Source organism: Vicia villosa, linkage group LG5 (genome assembly GCF_029867415.1).
Source record: "Vicia villosa cultivar HV-30 ecotype Madison, WI linkage group LG5, Vvil1.0, whole genome shotgun sequence".
NCBI lineage: Eukaryota > Viridiplantae > Streptophyta > Magnoliopsida > Fabales > Fabaceae > Vicia > Vicia villosa.
The window spans coordinates 30,612,919-30,635,520 of NC_081184.1; the positions used below are offsets into that span (position 1 = coordinate 30,612,919).

At 39.8% G+C, this 22,602-nt stretch overlaps 1 protein-coding gene across 1 annotated transcript; it reads left to right on the forward strand.

Moving 5' to 3' along the window:
• The first annotated feature begins 625 nt into the window (after positions 1-625).
• LOC131604453 (uncharacterized) lies at positions 626-7,921 on the forward strand. The gene is made up of 3 exons (XM_058876888.1): positions 626-1,454; positions 1,566-2,266; positions 7,838-7,921. The coding sequence occupies exons 1-3, from the start codon at positions 626-628 to the stop codon at positions 7,919-7,921; spliced, it is 1,614 nt and encodes a 537-aa protein (XP_058732871.1).
• The last annotated feature ends 14,681 nt before the right edge of the window (positions 7,922-22,602 follow it).

Below are 22,602 nucleotides of genomic sequence, written 5' to 3' on the forward strand. Positions count from 1 at the left end.
TATATTATGGGTCCCCGTGGGGGCCACATATTTTCTCTGCTTGCAGGTTGGGTGGGGATGATTCTATGAGGTAAAAGGCCCAATACACAGGCTATGAGTGCACTTTAGGTACCCTAGGATAGAGTGGGAGCATGGTTTGTCTCGAGGTGTACGTCTCGGGATGGATCATGTGACTACGAGCAGAGTAGTGGTTTCAAACGGAGGTATTATCGTCACCCGCATCCGCGCTGTGATGATGCTTACCTTCGGGCGGATCGTATACTGCGTTTCATAACCTTACCCTGACCTAGATTCACCTGTGAGTGGGGAGGGATATACATGACAGGTACCGTTGGTGACTATTCTGTTCTGTTGGTGACTATTGTTCCTATGGCTGTGTGGCACCTATGCCGAACCTTTGACCTCATGATATGTGATTCTGATCAGAGACGACACAACAACTCTCTCATATTGGGAGAACCTCCATTGCATCATTTTCATCATGGCATATTTATTTTTAAAAAAAAAAGGAGAAAGAAAGATGTAATAAAAAAAAGAAGAAAAAAAAGAAAAGAAGAAAAATCGTATTATTTCTCATATGCATGCCATTTTTCAGGGTATCTGAGGTTATTACCTTTCATCCAGGATGGTTAACAACGTGACCGCTACAAAAGAGGCTACCAAGCGTACGTTCACCTGCAGTTTCTTCCGTGAGGATATGACACATCTGATTCAGTTGAGCACTTTAGTTACCGGGCATAACTTGGATGAGTTCAGAAAGACGTATGGCCACATCTTACACATGTTGACTTCTCACATTGACGAATGGGCTCTATACACGCTTCTTCAGTTCTATGATTCTGAGCTACGTTGTTTTACCTTTCGAGATTATCAACTGGCTCCTACCCTTGAAGAGTATGCTGACATTCTCAAGATTAAGGTTCAACGTAAAATCCCTTTTGTGTGTGTACCTGAGAAGCCAAGAATGGACCGAATTGCTGATGCTCTTTATTTGAGCATGAAAGACGTTATAAGTAACTGGAAGCCTAATGGTGGAACCCATGGATTCCATGTGAAATTTCTGATAAAGAAGGCCGATACCCTTGCTGTTGAGAAGAAATGGAAAGAATTCAACGCTCTCCTAGCTGTTATGATCTATGGTTTGGTGTTGTTCCCGAATATTCCGAATTTCGTCGATCTAACTGCTGTTTGTCTCTTCATGGATCAAAATCCTGTGCCCACTCTTTTAGCAGATACTTATTATATCATCCACTCCAGGTATGGGAAGAAAGGATCGGTTGGGGGTTGTTTACCGTTGCTATATGAGTGGTTCACTTCACACTTGCCTAAAAATGGGCCGTTTGTTACAACAAAAGACTCACAAAAATGGCCTCAAAGGATCATGGGGCTTACTGGAAACGACATTGTCTGGTGTCCTACCGGAATGGACGTAGAGGAAGTTATAACTAGTTGTGGTACTTTTGACAACGTTCCCCTCATAGGAACGAAAGGTGTTATCAATTATAATCCTAAGCTAGCGCTGCGTCAGTTGGGTTTTGCACTTGAAAACAAGCCTTTGGACAAAGAGATATTCAAATCCGTTTGCTTTGAGAAGGGAACCGATCCAAAGGGTCTAGAAAAGGTGAGGAGTGCCTGGAATAGCATCCATACAGATGATCAGACTTCTCTAGGTGAAAAGAATGCCGTTGCCAAACAAGCCTACACGGATTGGGTTGAGGATAGAGTTAAAGATCGTCTGTTGCCTTTCCCGAAGGTTAATCCATTGTACGAGCAACCACCTAAGGTTCCAATTGCCATTATGCCTGCTGAGAATTGCATCCCAGTAAATATGGAAAGCACCCAATTGCACGAAAAGAGGTCAGATGCGCGACCAAAACATCATCTTGTGGACCAAATAGGGGTTGAGTTGGCACATGAAGCCAAGGTGCTGAAAGAAGGATCTTTGAGAGTTCAAAAGAGGGCTAGAACGGAAAAAGGTGAAAGAGATACTGCTGTTGTTGTCGAGGATCACCAAGAGATCATAAAAAGGGCCGTAAAAGAGGCAGAAGAGAAACTCAAGCGAGAGTACAGAGAAGACTTGAAGGCTTATAAACTCAAGATAGAAAGGGAGGCCAGAGCTGAAGTGAGGAGTCTGAAAAAGAAACTGGAAGAAGAGACCACCCAAAGGATAGCGGTTGAGACTCAGTTGAAAGGAAGTCACCTCCGCACCGCCCGACTAACAGAAGAAAATGCCAAGCTCAGAGATCGAATGATGGGTATGGAGGACGTATCTGAGAAGGATTATCTCCCAAAATGCAAAGGATGTGACGAACTCACGGAGTGCTGCAAGAAGCTAGATGGGCATTTGTTTCGCAAAGATGAGGTGATTCAAAGCCTTCTTAAAGGAAGAGATCGAGAAGCAACCAAGAAACTGTTTGATGAAACTAAGAAGTGGAGCGACGAGCATTTCAGACAAGGAGGACCTCTGTTTTATATTCAGATGGATTGATGTTTAAGTCTGTATGTTTCGACCACCACCAGACTTGTTGGATGGGGTCTTTTATTTCCTTTGTTGAACTATTTTGTTGATGTATGACTTGCCCAAGTTTAAATTTCTGTCATGAATAAAAAAGAACTAGTTTCTCTTGATACTTATCCTTTGTCACATTGTTAGCTATTCTGGATCAATATTAAATCTTGGATACTTTGAAAATGGCACATCACGTCATACGCACACATGCACTCATACATTCACATTATCACATTGCATTTTTCAGGTTATTGTACAAGAAACTAATTGGGGTCCCTTTCAGCTTCAGATTTCTGCTTCAACAACAAAGTTGACTTCCTTACATCCTTACCGCACCAGAAACAACGAGAAGAGAATCATGGAACAATTTGAACAGAATCAAGCTGCCCTCCGTAGGGATATGGATGTTATGGGGGAAAGAATGGCCCAACTTACGGAGACTCTCCATGCCGTTGTTCAAGGACAGGATGAACTCAGAAAGAGCGTCGCTAGTTTGGTCAAGGATGTTCCTACCACTTCTATCGACGGAGGGACGAAAACTAAAGAGACTCCTATTAATGAGACACTTAAAGTAGTGGACGACCACCATGAGGTTATTGATCTTGAACATGATCTCACTGCTGAGTTGACCGAGACTGCTAAGATGTACCAGGCTCTTGAAGAACGTCTTAAGGCTGTTGAGGTTGCTAAAACTTCAAGTTTCGACACCGCTGCTATGTGCTTGGTACCTGGGATTGTTATTCCCCCGAAGTTCAAGGTGCCAGATTTTGTTAAGTACAAGGGAGTTACCTGCCCAAAGACTCACATTCGTTCCTACTGCCGTAAGATGGTCGCTCACGCTGAGAACGAACCTCTGCTTATGCATTTCTTCCAGGATAGTCTCACTGGAGCCCCGTTGGAGTGGTATATGAAACTCGAGAGGTCTAACGTCAGTACTTGGGGAGAACTTGTTGATGCCTTCTTGAAACAATACCACTACAATACTGCTATGGCTCCTAGCCGTGCACAGCTGCAAAATATGTCACAGAAATCTGAAGAGTCTTTTAAGGAATACGCCCAGAGGTGGCGTGAACTTGCTGCTCGAGTCCAACCTCCTTTATTGGACCGAGAGTTGATTGATCTGTTTATGGGAACTCTGAAAGGGCCGTATCTTCAGCACATGGTTAGTAACACTTCTCCTTCTTTTTCGGATGTGGTCATCATTGGTGAGAGGGTTGAGAATTGTGTCAAAGCCGGTACCATTCAAGGTGTTACTAATCCTAGCACCTCAAGTGGTAATGGTAAGAAGCCGTATTCTGGGTTTGTGAAGAAGAAAGAAGGTGAAACTAGCACCGCTTCTGTTGACCAAGGCCGAGCTCCTGCATATTCTGCTGTTCCACCTCCTTATTATCCGATGCCTTATGCTGTTCCTGGTCCATATGTCCCTCAAGCATATGCTGCTGCTCTTCCACAACCATGGATGGCACCCCAACAACCTTTCGTACCGCAACAACAAGCTGCTGCTCCTCAGAATCGTCAACAGAACCCTAGGCCTCAAGGTCAAAGGGGCCCACAAAGAACAAGATTCCAAGATAGGCGTATTGATCCGGTTCCTATGTCATATGCCCAACTCCTCCCTCAGTTGCTTGCTGGTCAATTGGTACAACTCCGTGAACTTGGACCTCCACCTAGCCCTCTCCCTCCTGGTTATGATGTTAATGCTCGTTGTGAATTTCATTCAGGGGCCCCAGGCCATACTATTGAAAAGTGTAGAGCATTCAAGTTAAAGGTTCAGGATCTTCTTGATGACAAGCTTATCTCATTCACTCCTACTGGTCCCAACGTGCAGAATAACCCTATGCCTTCTCATGCTGGTGCGACCAATGCTATTGAGTTATGTAATGATCAGATCCTGGTGAATGATGTTAGTGAGGTTAAGATGCCGCTAGCAATTATCAGAGAACATCTTTTGCAACAAAAGGTTTTGTGTGAGCTACATGACTACTGTTTGCAATGTTCTTTTAATCCTCAAGAGTGCGCTAGGTTGAAAGAAGAAATTCAGAAACTAATGGACGAAGGTGTTCTTAGAGTGGAAAGGGTCGTTCCTATTGAAGATGTGGCCATCCTGAAATCCCTTACCATCCTGCTGAGGCGTCAAAAACTCAGAGCACGCCTTTGGCCATTCAAGCACCAAAGACCCCGCTGGTTATTCACGCACCGAGTGCTCTATTGACCATTCAAGCTCCGAGAACTCCGATGGTTATTCAGGTTCCAAATGCTCCTTTAACTCCTTCGACCTCATCTCTCGTTCCCTCTCATGTGAATGATTCTAAGGCTGTTCCTTGGAGTTATAATGCTGTGTATATTCGAGGGAAGAAGTATGATTGTCCTCCAGTGGGTAATTCGAGCATCACAAATATTGCTGGCACCGGTGGCATTACCCGTAGTGGTCGGATCTTTGCTGCCCCTCCTCCGCTTCCTAAAGAGACCAATAAGGACACTAATGCACAAGCAAAGGGAAAGAAAGTTGTTGTCGACCCTCCTGTAACACGTAATGCACAAGATGCTGAGCAACTTCTGAGAATCATTAAGAAAAGTGACTACAAGGTGATTGATCAACTTGACCAAACTCAAGCTAAGATCTCTATCTTGTCCCTTTTGGTGCACTCGGAAGCTCATCGTGATGCTCTGATGAAAGTTCTGGCTTCCGCTCACGTGACTCAAGACATTACCGTGCCTCAGTTTGAAGGGGTTGTGACCAACATTGCTGCTGGTAATTGTTTGGGTTTTTCTGATGATGAACTTCCACCTGAGGGTAGAGCACACAACAAAGCGTTGCATATCTCCGTCAAGTGTCTGGACGTTGTGTTATCTCGAGTTCTGATTGATACGGGTTCTTCTCTTAATGTGATGCCCAAGGCCACTTTGTTTAAGCTGAGTATGGATGGGATTATGATGAGACCATGTTGTAGCGGCAAAAATTTGAGTTTAAGTCATTGGTTAACTTAAGTCGTTAAAAGCAAGAGTCGCCACCGAACTTTTTTAATTCCCAAAGAGGAAAGGGAAAAAACTCGAAAAAAACCACAAAAAGAAATCTGGATACGGGGGTTGGTTATGTAAAGGGAAGGTGTTAGCACCCCTCACATCTGTGGTACTCCACAGGAACCTTTTGAAAATCTGTGTTTATGTTAAAACCATTTTTGTTTGCTAGAAAGAAATAAAAGGGAAAAGAAAATATATACAAAAAGAAAAAGGTTATTTACAAAAGTTTGCTCGGCAAGACGTTGTGTCTTGTGCCTACATACCTCCTCAGTGCAATGGAGAAGTCAGAGCATTTGTAGTTCTGCTCAAAAGTTTTGAAAAAAAAGGTTTTTAAAACAGTTTTAAAAGAAAAGGAGTGCAAGTGCACAAAAGAGTTTTAAAGAAGATCACTCAACAAAAGTCAAGGTTTTATTATGAAAAGAGTTTTGAAAAAAACAGGTCGATGGCGGTGCGCAAGGCACTCGACTTACAAAGAGTTGGTTGGGTGCTTGGTATATGGACCAAGTAATGCGGGGGTGAACATTTTATTTAAAAAGATGGAAAGAAGTAAATGGAAACATACAAGCTCATACAGGTAAAATCCATACAAGCATAAGGGTTCAAACATAAAGGAATGAACATGAAAGAGGTAAAATAAGAGTGTACGTGCAAGTGTGCATGTGTAAGTACGGTTGATGGCGATGCGTGAAGTGCAATCGACTTATGGTAGAAAACGGCTAAGGTCCTAATTCTCTTTTATTTTGAAAAACGGTTAAAAGCATGCAAGCAATAATAAAATAAAGCGGTAAAGGAAAGAGGTAAAATTATTACAAGGCTTCGGGGATGGGGATTACACACTTAAACGAATGGGGATGAAAATTAACTAAGAATTATTACAACCCAATCGAAAAATAAAACGGAAAGTAAAAGGATAATATATACAAAATTAAAATGAATTATAAATGTCCACAATAAAGTTCAATGGCTCAAGGATAGTGGTACCTCACAAAAGTCAAGAAAACATTAGCAACGGATATATATAATGATGCATGAATAAATGACAAAAATATACTAACAAATATTAATCGAAAATAATTAAAGAAAATATAAAAATAAACATATTAAATTCTAAAAAGAAAATTTAACTAAAACAAACATATTCTTGGTGGTTTTAATATGAAAAATAGAATCTAAATCTAAACATGTTTTTGGTATTTTTGATGATAGTAGAAAAATAAAATCTAATTAAGCATATTTTTATATTTTCCAATTAGCATAAAAACAATAACACAAAATACAAACAAATAACAAGAAAAATATTAAATGGGCTAAAATACTGAAATGAGGGTGTAAATAGTAAAATGGACTTTGGGCTTAGTAGCAGGCCCAAGGGAAACCTAAAGTCTGTCCAGGAGGGGGTTTTGCGCTAGACCCAGGGTGATAACAAGCAGAATGATGCGTTGGGCTTCACTGAACTCACGCAAAAGGCCCAGATTCAAACTAAACAAACTCAACCATGGGAGGGGTATTAGCGCTACAAGAAGGTGCAGCATAGAATTCGAATGGGCCACTAAACACAACCTAAGCCCAATATCAACAAAAACAAATGAAACCCTAAACAAAATCATAAAGGGTCCTCCCCTCCTTTCACACATTCGGTGGACCTCCCCTGTTCATATCTTCATCTCTCACGCTCTCAAATCACTCTGTTTCTCTCTGTTCCTATTCTATCATCCCTGCTTACTTTCTAATCTCTCTCACAACAAAACATAAACTCTCAGCATCTCCATTTTCAAATATCAGCAATACACAAACAATAGCTAACAGAGCATCAAATATAAACACAAATCAAGCAATGTCAACAATCATTTCAAGGAATTACCAAGCAACAAACAACAAATTCCATCAGAAACTCACAATCAACGGTAACTCGAAGGTAGAGAGCTTAGGATTACCGAATCGGAAGCTTGAAGGAGACGTTGCTTTACTATATGTGCGGAGCGCGTACAAGTTGCCGAAGAATGTTGTAAGGATCGATCAACCCGCAGATTCAGTGAAGTTTGGACTCGGTGACGTTGCGATGATGACGTTGTCACGCGGTTTGACTCAGATGCTGCTGCGCCAGATTCGGTGTTGTTGTTGTTTTGTCTGAGTTGCTAGCGGTTCGTTGACATCACGCTTGAAGGAATTTGAAGGCCGCGTCGGCGTCGCGTTGGATCTGGATGGAGCGATTCTTGTGTTGTGATTTGGATCTGATTCAGTTTATGGTGAGGACATGATGGATTGATGTGGTAATGTATTGTTTGGTTGATTTTTGCTGGTTTGTAGTCTGTAAATGGTGAATTTGTGGTGCTGTGTATGATTCTTCCGAAACAGGAAGGGGATTTTGGTTTATGCTGGTTTTTGGCTTGAAATGAATGGTTTATGGAGTGATTGAAAGTGCAAATAGATTGAAGAGAGTTGGAGGAAGCATTTGGTAATAAATTTGGCAGAGTAACAGCTTATTTTCTTCCTCCCTTTGCTTGATTCTGAATGAGTGTATATATAGCACTAGGAGAGTGAGGGTAAAAGAGTGATTTTCAGTGAGGATTGGAATAAAAAATCAGAAGTTTGCTACTGATTTTGCGGGATATTTTGGTGAGTGGTGAAGGAGAAACGCATGAGCAGAAGAGAGGAATTAAACGTGAATTGTGAGCTCTCAAAGTGCTGGCTTTTTTTTGTCTGTAGTGTGAGGAAAGTGTGATCAATTGAGAGAAAAAAGAAAAGGAAGTCACGATTTCTGGTTTGGATGAACTTTGTGAGTTGTGAATTTTTAGAGAAACAAGGGCCCTTGATCAAGTCGAATGGAGGTCCAGATTTGTTTGGACGAAATTGGCTATAATCTTGGCTGAACAAGAAGAAAAAAAACGTGACTCTCTTGTGCTGGAAAAAACGTGAACTGAAATCTTGGATGGGTCCCCAACTTCAAACTTGATCCATTGTGACACAAAATAGAAAACGGGCCTTGAGTTTGGATCAATGAGAAAAATAAATGGGCCTTTAGAATAACTTGAATCAACTTGGACCATCAATTATTATAATTGCACCTATAAAAGAAACAAAATAAAAACAAGTAATAAAAAATAAAATTGATTTATTAATTTTAATTAAAAACTCAACTTAAAATCTAAATTGAATTTAAAATTAAAGTTATAAATCTCAAAAATAAATAAATTAGTAAGAATAAACAAAAATACTATTAATTATAAAATGAGGTATGAAATGCATGCATATATATTTTTGATTTTTTGAATGCAAATGATGCAAATGAACGTATAAGACGACACATATTTTTTTTTTGAATTTTTGAGATAAAATAAGAATACTAAATGTAAATGATGCAGATAAAAAGTCGGGGCAAAATTTAGGGTACAACAGATGCCCCTATTTAATTATCTTTAGCCAAGTAACTTGAATGACTTAGTCATCAAGATATCAGGCAGAAGGTAATTAAATACTTAAAAAACCTGAATTTTGCCCCTTGATGGAATGATACGTTATGCCATGAATGCAGGGACTTTTTTTTTGTTTTTTTGTATGATATGATATGAGACAGACTCGAATCTCTGTGGGGAATAAAGCGCCACGAGAGACAAACTATTGATGGAGAAACATGGTACACGACACAAGAACTCCGCAGGGGAATAAACAAAAGGAAAGAGTAATAGACTCGACTAAAAGAAACAGCTGGGGAAAAGATAAGCGTACCCAGGAATAAAACTGGACTTCGCAAGGGAAAGAGACAGTCAACAGAAGCTTTCAAGAGTAAAACATGAAAGGAAATCTGGACAGAAGATCAACAGAGAAATTCAGAATGAAAGATCTCTGAAACCCACATCAAAAATCATTCAAGAGTAAAACGAGAATGAATTTGGAAAGGAAGATACACAACAAAGGCAATCAAGATAAAACATGATCGGACTTCGAGGAGAGAATATATGAGGCATTCAAGATAAATCATGAATGGATAACGTTAAGGGCAATCAAGATAAAACATGATTGGATAACATCCAGGACAATCAAGATAAAACATGATTGAATGGCATCAAAGGTAATCAAGAGTAAAACATGATTGAACTTTGAGAAGAATGTATCAGAGACGTTCAAGATAAAGCATGAACGAAGCAGCATCAAATGACAATCAAGATAAAACATGATTGAAGGTAACCAAGATAAAGCATGGTCGAAAGCGATCAGGATAAAGCAAGATCGGAGACAATCAAGATAAAACATGATTGAGGGGAACCAAGATAAAGCATGGTCGAAAGCGATCAGGATAAAGCATGATCGGAGGCAATCAAGATAAAACATGATTGAAGGGAACCAAGATAAACCATGGTGGAAATCTTTCAGGAATGGCACTGAAAGAAGAGAGAGAAATCATAACATCCAGGAATGGAACTGAATGAAGAAAGGATACATCTAGGAACAACACTAGACGGAGAAGACAAACAAGTATCTGTTTTGGATAGGTGCCAAGTAAGTTGGACTCTGATCTCAAGGTAAGATGTTGATAACAACAGGACCTCGGAAAGATGCAAATGAGCATGAATTTTGTTTCAATGCATGATGTTGAATCTTTCTATGCATGACGAATGATAAATGCAATACAATTGTTTGTGACAACTGGGGTAGACTCTTATGTGAGGCAAGATTGGAGCTCTGATTCCTCAACACGAGAACTCCGCCAACTCTGCTTGGGAAGAAGATGCTTAAACAAACTTTTGTCCCATTGAAAACAATATCAGACTGATGATCCTTTTGGAATGGACTGATAAACTGCTTGGGGATTGATGAAGAAGATTGCCCCTGATTGACTAATTGTTGCAAGTTAACTAATCATGGCTTCAGTTGGATTGTACTGGGGATGAACTGATCATGGCTTCAATTCTTGAAATACATGTTGGGATGGCTTGCCCCAGTATAAGTCTTGAAAGGATATTTTGATCAACAAATCTTGACTAAACATCTGAACAACAGGATCTTGAAGTAACGTGCCCCTGATAGGATCACTAATCAAGTTTCTCGACTGTTTGAACTTCCTGAAAGATGAGTGCTTACTTGCAAATAAAATGTTCATTCAAGAATGGTAATTTTAATGCAATGCTCAAAGCATATTTTTGAAATCAAAATCATTATTGGAATGATGTTATTGATGTAAAGCAAATGGAATCACTGGTCAAAACACAAAGGTTAAGATAATCAAAGTGATGGATAAAGCAAACAAATGATATCAAAACAGATGATTGGAAAATCTCATGGGAGTCAGGTTACGCAACCTTGTTGTAGTATGCTTTCAAAATAAACCTTGCTTCAATTAGGTCTTTTAAAGGTTGTAACGTGGTCAGGTTCACGGTTTTAGAAACAAAGGATATAAGGCTCAAAATTTGATTGTACCCACCCCATCTTCGTGATGATCTCCAATCCTAAGCTCAGTTAATTCAAATTATGCATTTAGATTCTAAGAGACTTCTGGATTTGCACCTTTGATAATGATGATAGTTCACAAGCAAATAGAACTTTTGAGATGGCAGTCACTTCTTCCTTTTGGTAGTCACAACATTTTGTTGTTTAGGAATTTATTGACTTCTCTTTTTTCATCTTTTTCTTTTGATATCCCTAACTTTTGCCTGAACTGTTTATTTTTGCACTTACAGTCAGCGGGATGACCTTGTTTTTGCCTAAGTCATTTTTGGTCTTGACTTAGCAGGCTTTTCTTTGATTCTATTTTTTTTGAAAGATAGTGACTGCTTTGCTTAATGATTGATGAACCATCATTGGCTTTTGATTGACATCTCCAACATTTCTTTGATGTGTGCGGAGGAACGCTTGCGATTGAAACCTTTGTTGAAAGGTGTACTGAATAATTCTCTTAAAATAGAATGCACAGCCAAATTAACTGAGAACTACCCTGCCCCAGGTTAAAAATGCGGGTTTTTTGTACAAAAAGAAACTCCTACTTCGAAGGCTCAAAGGGGTTGACAAGGGATTAACTTCCTTATTTCTCCAGTGTTTGGGAATTGAAACAATGCCTGTACATCATCAACAAAGTTTTATTTGAAAGCATACAGTTCAACAACTTGGGTATTTCGTTGTCATCATCCTCCCTCAAATCTCTGCATAAAACACAAGTTTGATAAAGAAAACAAATGGAAGAAACTTTTTGTAAAAGAAGGAATAAACATAAACATAGTGGATGTGAATGAATTCAAAATATGCAATGCTCATTTCATTAAAATTAACATTCAGGAATAAACAAGTTTGAAAGTAAACAATACAATAAAGGAGATGCAAACAGTTAAGAAACAAAGGCCTAGTGACTAATCAGCAACAAAGATGAGCTATCATGTCTGAAACACTTGGCTTTAGGAGACTATCTGGCTTTGACTTGTCTTCAGCCACTTTGGTCTGGCAACGGATTAGTGACAACATTAGGACCCACATCCCTGAAAGATAGCATCTTTGATCTAACCAACTCTTGAACTCTTTCCTTCAAAGGGAAACATCTTTCTAAATCATGGCCTGCTGCACCTTGATGAAAAGGACAATGAAGATCAGATCTGAAACCATCAGGGAGAGGATTTCGAGGTGGAGGCATAGCTCTTGTTGTAATCAACCCTTTCTGGACCAAAGCAGGATACAGTTCAGTATAAGTCATAGGGATAGGATCAAATTCGACCCTATTACGAATCCGATTCTGGTTAGCAGCTTGAGGTTGAGGAGCTTGAACTCGCACAGGAGTGACAGCAGATACATAAGGTTGATCACCATTTTGAGGTCTACGGTGAAATCTTCTTCTGTCATCTGACACAACATTAGTCTCATTCTCTTTCTTCTTCTGGAAGCCCCCAAAAAGTTTCTTCGAAGAATCAACAGCAACAGACACTTTTCCTTTCCTGATTCCTTCTTCTAGCCTTTGACCAATTGTTACCAAATCAGTGAAGTTTGAAGACACACTTCCAATCATCTTCTCCCAAAAGAAAGGAGAAAGGGTATCCATGAACAAGCTAGTTAATTCCTTCTCAGACAAAGGTGGTTCAACTTGGGAAGCCAATTCTCTCCAACGTTGAGCATATTCCTTGAAAGATTCCTTTTCCTTCTGAGCCATACTCTGAAGTTGACGACGATCAGGTGCCATATCCAGATTATACTTGTACTGTTTCATGAATGCATCAGCTAAATCTTGGAAATTCTGAACACAACCCTTTTCCAAACTCATGTACCACTTCAACGAAGCTCCACTTAAACTGTCTTGAAAGCAATGAACGAGCAAATTCTGGTTGTTGGTGTAAGCAGTCATCTTTCTGTAGTACATGGTCAAATGACTCCTTGGACAAGTATGCCCCTTGTACTTCTCAAACTCGGGAACTTTGAACTTGGACGGCATGACAAGATTTGAAACAAGACCCATATTATCAGCATTCACACTAAAGAAATTGCTTCCTTCCATAGCTCTTAGCCTCTTTTCCAATGCCTGATATTGCTCACGGACTTCTTCAACTTCACCACAATCTCCTTGACTAACACTTCGAGAACCAACAGAACGGTAATCATAGAGAGGATTGTCATAACGAGCTGGAACAGCTTGAGCAGTAGTATGAACAACAGGTGGAGGTTCAGAAAAGACCGGAGGTTGGAATATCTGCCTCGAAGTTTGACCCACCATAGAAGCATTAACATATGTTGGAGAGAAATTCTCAGGTAACCCAAATTCTGGCCAAGTAGAAGGTGGCTTCTGAATCTGTAAAGGGTCAACAACAGCAGTGGAGACTTCGGAAATAACAGTCCTCTGAGGTGGATCAGTCCTAGCCATCAACACTTGCATCATCTCGGTAAGCTTAATCATGCCTGATTTCAACTCATCAATTTCCATTCTAACTTCCATGTTATGTTTCTCTTGGTCTGCCATTCTTTGTCTAACAGCAGCTCTAGTTCCGTACTTGTGCGGAGGAAACAGCTTGACGGTAGACAGACAACTCTGAAGATGGAGACACACAAGGATAAGTGTTCTGGACAACCTGGATAAATGCATGAAGTATGCAAATGATGCAATGCAAATGCAATGTTGTTTGATTTTCAAAGAATTCAAGTTATTAATTTGTAAACATCAAAGCATGAAGGACGTAAATCCTAAATTGGATCAAAGCATTGATCAAGTTATCATCAAGATCAATCATCCATTTTGGTGGATTAGGGTTTTCACCCCATCAACACCCAAGATCCATTGAGTTTGATGAAACTTATGATGTTTACAAAGAAAGACCTATGAGTTCCTTAGAAATCAAACGAATGCATGGTTTATGTATCCATCATAATCAAGGTCACACAAACAAGGTTCAAAGTCACGAGCATGGAGTTATGGTTAAGAACCACCCACAAAGGTATGTACTAGGGAATTTTGTACCTGCCAAACGGGTTCTATAAAGGTTCCCAGAGTTTTCAATCTTCTATCGGATACTACCGGCTCGCACAATTGCTCATGGGCGCCAATAATATTCCTAAAAAGACCTCGTCTGAGCGTAGCATCGCATGACAACAAGAACAAATTGGTACTTGAACTTGTTTCTGCGCTACATCCTAAAAAAGGCTTAGATGGGTTAAAAGGGTTCTAGGTCATTCAGCTTCTACGGACACTCACTATTGAAAGTAATAGCGTTCTTACGATAGCTCGTAACAACATCTACTACCTTCCATGAGGCCTCCACTGATTGGGGTTCCACCATATGATGCTCATGTTAAGGATCGCTCCTGACATGCAACTATTGGTCTTACCACCTCCTATCTCAAGTTACTCACAAAAGTCCGGGTTAGAACTTTATCTCATATCACAAGGTATCACCCAAGTAACCACATAAACAGATAAGAATATATACAAAATAAGATATATACAAAAAGAAAAAGCAAACAATAAGCAATAACATAAACACACAGATAAACAAAATAGGCTAAACCCACTTAAGAAAGTCCCCAGCAGAGTCGCCACTTTTCTGTAGCGGCAAAAATTTGAGTTTAAGTCATTGGTTAACTTAAGTCGTTAAAAGCAAGAGTCGCCACCGAACTTTTTTAATTCCCAAAGAGGAAAGGGAAAAAACTCGAAAAAAACCACAAAAAGAAATCTGGATACGGGGGTTGGTTATGTAAAGGGAAGGTGTTAGCACCCCTCACATCTGTGGTACTCCACAGGAACCTTTTGAAAATCTGTGTTTATGTTAAAACCATTTTTGTTTGCTAGAAAGAAATAAAAGGGAAAAGAAAATATATACAAAAAGAAAAAGGTTATTTACAAAAGTTTGCTCGGCAAGACGTTGTGTCTTGTGCCTACATACCTCCTCAGTGCAATGGAGAAGTCAGAGCATTTGTAGTTCTGCTCAAAAGTTTTGAAAAAAAAGGTTTTTAAAACAGTTTTAAAAGAAAAGGAGTGCAAGTGCACAAAAGAGTTTTAAAGAAGATCACTCAACAAAAGTCAAGGTTTTATTATGAAAAGAGTTTTGAAAAAAACAGGTCGATGGCGGTGCGCAAGGCACTCGACTTACAAAGAGTTGGTTGGGTGCTTGGTATATGGACCAAGTAATGCGGGGGTGAACATTTTATTTAAAAAGATGGAAAGAAGTAAATGGAAACATACAAGCTCATACAGGTAAAATCCATACAAGCATAAGGGTTCAAACATAAAGGAATGAACATGAAAGAGGTAAAATAAGAGTGTACGTGCAAGTGTGCATGTGTAAGTACGGTTGATGGCGATGCGTGAAGTGCAATCGACTTATGGTAGAAAACGGCTAAGGTCCTAATTCTCTTTTATTTTGAAAAACGGTTAAAAGCATGCAAGCAATAATAAAATAAAGCGGTAAAGGAAAGAGGTAAAATTATTACAAGGCTTCGGGGATGGGGATTACACACTTAAACGAATGGGGATGAAAATTAACTAAGAATTATTACAACCCAATCGAAAAATAAAACGGAAAGTAAAAGGATAATATATACAAAATTAAAATGAATTATAAATGTCCACAATAAAGTTCAATGGCTCAAGGATAGTGGTACCTCACAAAAGTCAAGAAAACATTAGCAACGGATATATATAATGATGCATGAATAAATGACAAAAATATACTAACAAATATTAATCGAAAATAATTAAAGAAAATATAAAAATAAACATATTAAATTCTAAAAAGAAAATTTAACTAAAACAAACATATTCTTGGTGGTTTTAATATGAAAAATAGAATCTAAATCTAAACATGTTTTTGGTATTTTTGATGATAGTAGAAAAATAAAATCTAATTAAGCATATTTTTATATTTTCCAATTAGCATAAAAACAATAACACAAAATACAAACAAATAACAAGAAAAATATTAAATGGGCTAAAATACTGAAATGAGGGTGTAAATAGTAAAATGGACTTTGGGCTTAGTAGCAGGCCCAAGGGAAACCTAAAGTCTGTCCAGGAGGGGGTTTTGCGCTAGACCCAGGGTGATAACAAGCAGAATGATGCGTTGGGCTTCACTGAACTCACGCAAAAGGCCCAGATTCAAACTAAACAAACTCAACCATGGGAGGGGTATTAGCGCTACAAGAAGGTGCAGCATAGAATTCGAATGGGCCACTAAACACAACCTAAGCCCAATATCAACAAAAACAAATGAAACCCTAAACAAAATCATAAAGGGTCCTCCCCTCCTTTCACACATTCGGTGGACCTCCCCTGTTCATATCTTCATCTCTCACGCTCTCAAATCACTCTGTTTCTCTCTGTTCCTATTCTATCATCCCTGCTTACTTTCTAATCTCTCTCACAACAAAACATAAACTCTCAGCATCTCCATTTTCAAATATCAGCAATACACAAACAATAGCTAACAGAGCATCAAATATAAACACAAATCAAGCAATGTCAACAATCATTTCAAGGAATTACCAAGCAACAAACAACAAATTCCATCAGAAACTCACAATCAACGGTAACTCGAAGGTAGAGAGCTTAGGATTACCGAATCGGAAGCTTGAAGGAGACGTTGCTTTACTATATGTGCGGAGCGCGTACAAGTTGCCGAAGAATGTTGTAAGGATCGATCAACCCGCAGATTCAGTGAAGTTTGGACTCGGTGACGTTGCGATGATGACGTTGTCACGCGGTTTGACTCAGATGCTGCTGCGCCAGATTCGGTGTTGTTGTTGTTTTGTCTGAGTTGCTAGCGGTTCGTTGACATCACGCTTGAAGGAATTTGAAGGCCGCGTCGGCGTCGCGTTGGATCTGGATGGAGCGATTCTTGTGTTGTGATTTGGATCTGATTCAGTTTATGGTGAGGACATGATGGATTGATGTGGTAATGTATTGTTTGGTTGATTTTTGCTGGTTTGTAGTCTGTAAATGGTGAATTTGTGGTGCTGTGTATGATTCTTCCGAAACAGGAAGGGGATTTTGGTTTATGCTGGTTTTTGGCTTGAAATGAATGGTTTATGGAGTGATTGAAAGTGCAAATAGATTGAAGAGAGTTGGAGGAAGCATTTGGTAATAAATTTGGCAGAGTAACAGCTTATTTTCTTCCTCCCTTTGCTTGATTCTGAATGAGTGTATATATAGCACTAGGAGAGTGAGGGTAAAAGAGTGATTTTCAGTGAGGATTGGAATAAAAAATCAGAAGTTTGCTACTGATTTTGCGGGATATTTTGGTGAGTGGTGAAGGAGAAACGCATGAGCAGAAGAGAGGAATTAAACGTGAATTGTGAGCTCTCAAAGTGCTGGCTTTTTTTTGTCTGTAGTGTGAGGAAAGTGTGATCAATTGAGAGAAAAAAGAAAAGGAAGTCACGATTTCTGGTTTGGATGAACTTTGTGAGTTGTGAATTTTTAGAGAAACAAGGGCCCTTGATCAAGTCGAATGGAGGGTCCAGATTTGTTTGGACGAAATTGGCTATAATCTTGGCTGAACAAGAAGAAAAAAAACGTGACTCTCTTGTGCTGGAAAAAACGTGAACTGAAATCTTGGATGGGTCCCCAACTTCAAACTTGATCCATTGTGACACAAAATAGAAAACGGGCCTTGAGTTTGGATCAATGAGAAAAATAAATGGGCCTTTAGAATAACTTGAATCAACTTGGACCATCAATTATTATAATTGCACCTATAAAAGAAACAAAATAAAAACAAGTAATAAAAAATAAAATTGATTTATTAATTTTAATTAAAAACTCAACTTAAAATCTAAATTGAATTTAAAATTAAAGTTATAAATCTCAAAAATAAATAAATTAGTAAGAATAAACAAAAATACTATTAATTATAAAATGAGGTATGAAATGCATGCATATATATTTTTGATTTTTTGAATGCAAATGATGCAAATGAACGTATAAGACGACACATATTTTTTTTTTGAATTTTTGAGATAAAATAAGAATACTAAATGTAAATGATGCAGATAAAAAGTCGGGGCAAAATTTAGGGTACAACACATGTACTATGAGTGTCAGAGCGTTTGATGGTTCTAGAAGGTCCATAGAAGGGGAAATTGACTTGCCTGTCTTGATTGGCCCTCACATGTTCTATATTGCCTTCTATGTTATGGATATACATCCTTCATACACTTGCCTCTTGGGTCGTCCTTGGATCCATGCTGCTGGGGCTGTGACATCTACCCTCCATCAGTGTTTGAAATTTGTTGTGAATGACAAGATTGTTGTGATCACTGGTGAAGAGGATTTGATAGTCAATAATCTGGCATCATACCGTTATGTTGAAGTGGAAGGAGAGATACAAGAGACACCTTTTCAAGCCTTAGAGATTGTGTCAGTTGACAAACTCCCTGTGGTCGAGAATAAGAAGGAACTCAGAGCGCCCCTCTCGTCTTTAAATGATGCTAAGGCTTTCTTAGAAGCTGGTACTCCCCATAGTGCCTGGGGCAAGCTGATTGACGTTCAAGAGAAGCGAGACAAGTATGGCCTTGGGTATCAACCATCTTCTTCTACTCAGCTCAGCATAATTCCTGAAAAGAAGGTGATTCCCCCCATTTCTCAAGTGTTCGTCAGTGCAAGCACCAGTTATGGAAGTCAAGTTTTCGCCGTGGATGATGACGATGAAGAAGATCTCTCCAGATTCATTTGCCATGCTGCGCCTGGACAGGAACTCAACAATTGGACTATCTTGGACATCCCTAGAGTCACTTTTATGGAGATGTAATTTTCTTGTTTCGATAAGTCATGTGCTTCGCCCTAAGCATTTTGACCACTTGTATAAAGAAGGGCCCCCATGTTGTTTCAATTTGTTTAATATTGAATGAAAATCATATCTTCGCATGCAATTACTGTTCCATTTCTTTCATTTTTGTTTTTACTTTAAAAACTTTTTCAAAAATGGCAAAGCTTTTCTTTTTTCCTTTTTATGTGTTGCATTCTAAGGCATAAATCATCCATCGTGCAGATCCGGCTCGAACTCCATCAAAAATGATAATGTTACAGTTCCACGTCTTGATATCTTTGAGAATCCAATTGACCAAGCTGATGAGGATAGTGGGGAAGATTGTGAAGTCCCCGAGGAATTGGCAAGACTTTTGAGACAAGAGGAGAAATCTATTCAGCCACATCAAGAAGCCATAGAAATCATCAACCTCGGTACAGAAGAAGCAAAAAGAGAGGTCAAGATAGGTGCCGCTTTGCAAAGTGATGTAAAGAGAAGGTTGATTGAGTTGCTTCGAGAGTATGTTGATATCTTCGCCTGGTCATATGAAGACATGCCTGGTTTAGACACGGATATAGTTATGCACAGGCTACCTCTCAAACCAGAATGTCCGCCTGTAAAGCAAAAACCACGAAGAACACGACCTGATATGGCTTTGAAAATCAAGGAAGAAGTTGAAAAATAGTTGAAGGCTGGTTTCTTATCTGTGTGTGAGTATCCTCCTTGGATTACAAACATAGTACCTGTTCCTAAGAAGGACGGAAAGGTACGCATGTGTGTTGACTACCGAGATTTGAATAGGGCAAGTCCGAAGGATGATTTCCCTCTGCCTCATATTGATGTGCTAGTCGACAACACTGCTCAGTATTCGGTGTTCTCTTTCATGGATGGTTTTTCTGGCTATAATCAAATAAAGATGGCTCCTGAAGATATGACCAAGACTACCTTTACTACTCCGTGGGGTACGTATTGTTATAAGGTGATGCCTTTTGGTCTTAAGAATGCTGGTGCAACATATCAACGAGCAATGGTGACTCTCTTTCATGACATGATCCATAAAGAGATCGAGGTGTACGTCGATGATATGATTGCGAAATCCCAAACTGAGGAGGAACATTTGGTATATCTTGAGAAATTGTTTGCTCGTTTGCGAAAATTCAAGTTGAGGCTTAATCCAAACAAGTGCACTTTTGGAGTGCGATCGGGAAAGCTACTTGGATTCATTGTGAGTCAACGAGGGATTGAGGTTGACCCTGATAAAGTAAGAGCAATACAGAATATGCCAGCACCAAAGAATGAAAAAGAAGTTCGAGGGTTCCTTGGGAGATTGAATTACATAGCCAGGTTCATTTCTCATCTCACTGACACTTGTGAACCCATCTTTAAACTGCTGCGCAAGAATCAAGATATCCGCTGGGATGATCATTGTCAAGAAGCCTTCGAGAAGATTAAACAGTATCTCCAAGAACCACCAATTCTCATGCCTCCGGTTCCTGGAAGACCGCTTCTTATGTACTTAACTGTGCTTGAAGGATCTATGGGGTGTGTGCTGGGCCAACATGACGAGTCTGGTCGAAAAGAGTGCGCCATTTATTACCTGAGCAAAAAGTTTACCGATTGTGAATCCCGCTACTCACTACTCGAGAAAACTTGCTGTGCTTTGGTATGGGCTGCTCGCCGACTGAGGCAGTATATGTTGACTCACACCACTCTATTGATCTCCAAAATGGACCCGATAAAGTACATCTTTGAAAAACCGGCTCTTACAGGGAGACTAGCCCGATGGCAAATGCTTTTATCAGAATATGATATCCAGTATGTCACACAGAAGGCCATCAAAGGAAGTGTTCTTGCAGATCATCTGGCTCATCAGCCATTAGAAGAGTATCAGTCAATGAAGTTTGACTTTCCTGATGAAGATATCATGAAACTGGATGATAATGAAGGACCCGAACCAGGAGAGCGATGGACTCTCACGTTCGATGGCGCATCAAATGCTATGGGCCATGGTATTGGGGCAGTTTTGACTTCCCCTCGTCAAACCCACATCCCTTTCACAGCTAGAATATGCTTTGATTGCACAAACAATGTCGCAGAGTATGAAGCTTGCATAATGGGCCTCGAAGCAGCCATTGATATGAGGATCAAGATCCTTGAGGTTTATGGGGATTCTTCCTTGGTCATACATCAAGTAAGAGGTGATTGGGAAACACGACACCCCAATTTAGTTCCTTATAGGGACTATATCTTGGAGTTGTTGCCCGCTTTCGAGAAAATCACTTTTGATCACATCCCACGAGAGGAGAATCAATTGGCAGATGCTTTAGCTACTTTGGCAGCTATGTTCAGAGTCAGCCCCCCTAAAGAAGTGCCAGACATAAGGATCCTCCGTTACAAAGAGCCTGCCCATGTGTTCCCTGCTCATTGTCTCACTACTGAAGATGTGTATGATGAAAAGCCATGGTATTACGACATCAAGAGGTATGTTGAGAAGCAAGAGTATCCCGAAGATGCTACGATTGGTGATAAGCGAACGCTTCGAAGGTTAGCATCCAAATTCTTCTTGTCAGGAGACGTCCTGTACAAAAGAAACTACGATTCAGTTTTGCTCAGATGCGTGGATAGACACGAAGCAGAGTTGATCATACGGGAAATTCATGAAGGGTCTTTTGGAACTCATTCTAGTGGGCACTCTATGGCCAAAAAGATCTTACGAGCGGGATATTACTGGATGACAATTGAAAGTGATTGTTATGTACACGTGAAGAAGTGCCACAAATGTCAAGTGTATGCTGATAGAATTCATGTTCCTCCAACTCCTCTGAATGTTCTGACATCACCTTGGCCCTTTGCTATGTGGGGCATAGACATGATTGGGCGGATAGAGCCACAGGCTTCAAATGGGCATAGATTTATTCTTGTTGCTATCGACTACTTCACTAAATGGGTTGAAGCTGCTTCTTACAAGAACGTTACCAAGCAACTCGTCACTCGCTTTATCAAGAAAGAAATCATATGCCGATATGGGGTTCCAAACAAGATCATCACTGATAACGGGTCCAACCTTAATAACAAGATGATGGCAGAGTTGTGCAAAGAGTTCAAGATCGAACATCACAATTCATCACCCTATCGGCCAAAGATGAATGGCGCAGTCGAAGCTGCTAACAAGAATATAAAGAAGATCGTCCAGAAGATGGTTAGAACGTATAAAGATTGGCATGAGATGTTGCCATTTGCTTTGCATGGCTATAGGACTTCGGTTCGTACTTCAACTGGGGCAACTCCCTTTTCTCTTGTCTACGGCATGGAGGCTGTATTACCTGTCGAGGTGGAAATTCCTTCGTTGAGAGTCTTGACGGACGCCAAACTCGATGAAACAGAATGGGTTCAAACGAGGCTTGATCATCTCAATCTAATTGAGGAGAAACGCTTATCTGCTATCTGCCATGGCCAGTTGTACCAAAAGAGGATCAAGAAAGCGTATGACAAGAAAATTCGGCCTCGAGAATTCCACACAGGTGACCTAGTCGTAAGGAAGATCTTGCCAATTCACACCGATCCAAGGGGCAAATGGACTCCCAACTATGAAGGACCATACATTGTGAAGAAAGCATTTTCGGGTGGTGCTTTAATCCTGACAAAGATGGATGGGGAAGACGTTCCACTTCCAGTCAATTCAGACTCAGTCAAAAAATACTACGCATAAAAGACCCGCTAGGTCGACGTACCTAGGCAAAAATAAGGGCATCCCGGCAAACCAAAGGGTTTGGGCAAATATTAGGGATAAAACAAAAAAAAAGAATAACCCGCTAAGTTGAAAACCCGAAAGGGAGACTTAGGCAAAAAGGGGCATCCCGCTGGATTGAAAAC

Excerpts from the sequence above, each read along its gene's own strand:
- LOC131604453 (XM_058876888.1), top strand. The coding sequence starts at position 626 with ATGGTTAACAACGTGACCGCTACAAAAGAGGCTACCAAGCGTACGTTC. Across the intron at positions 1,455-1,565 it reads GGAAGTTATAACTAGTTGTG|AGATATTCAAATCCGTTTGC; the intron begins GTACTTTTGACA and ends CTTTGGACAAAG. Across the intron at positions 2,267-7,837 it reads GAATGATGGGTATGGAGGAC|TCTGTAAATGGTGAATTTGT; the intron begins GTATCTGAGAAG and ends GCTGGTTTGTAG.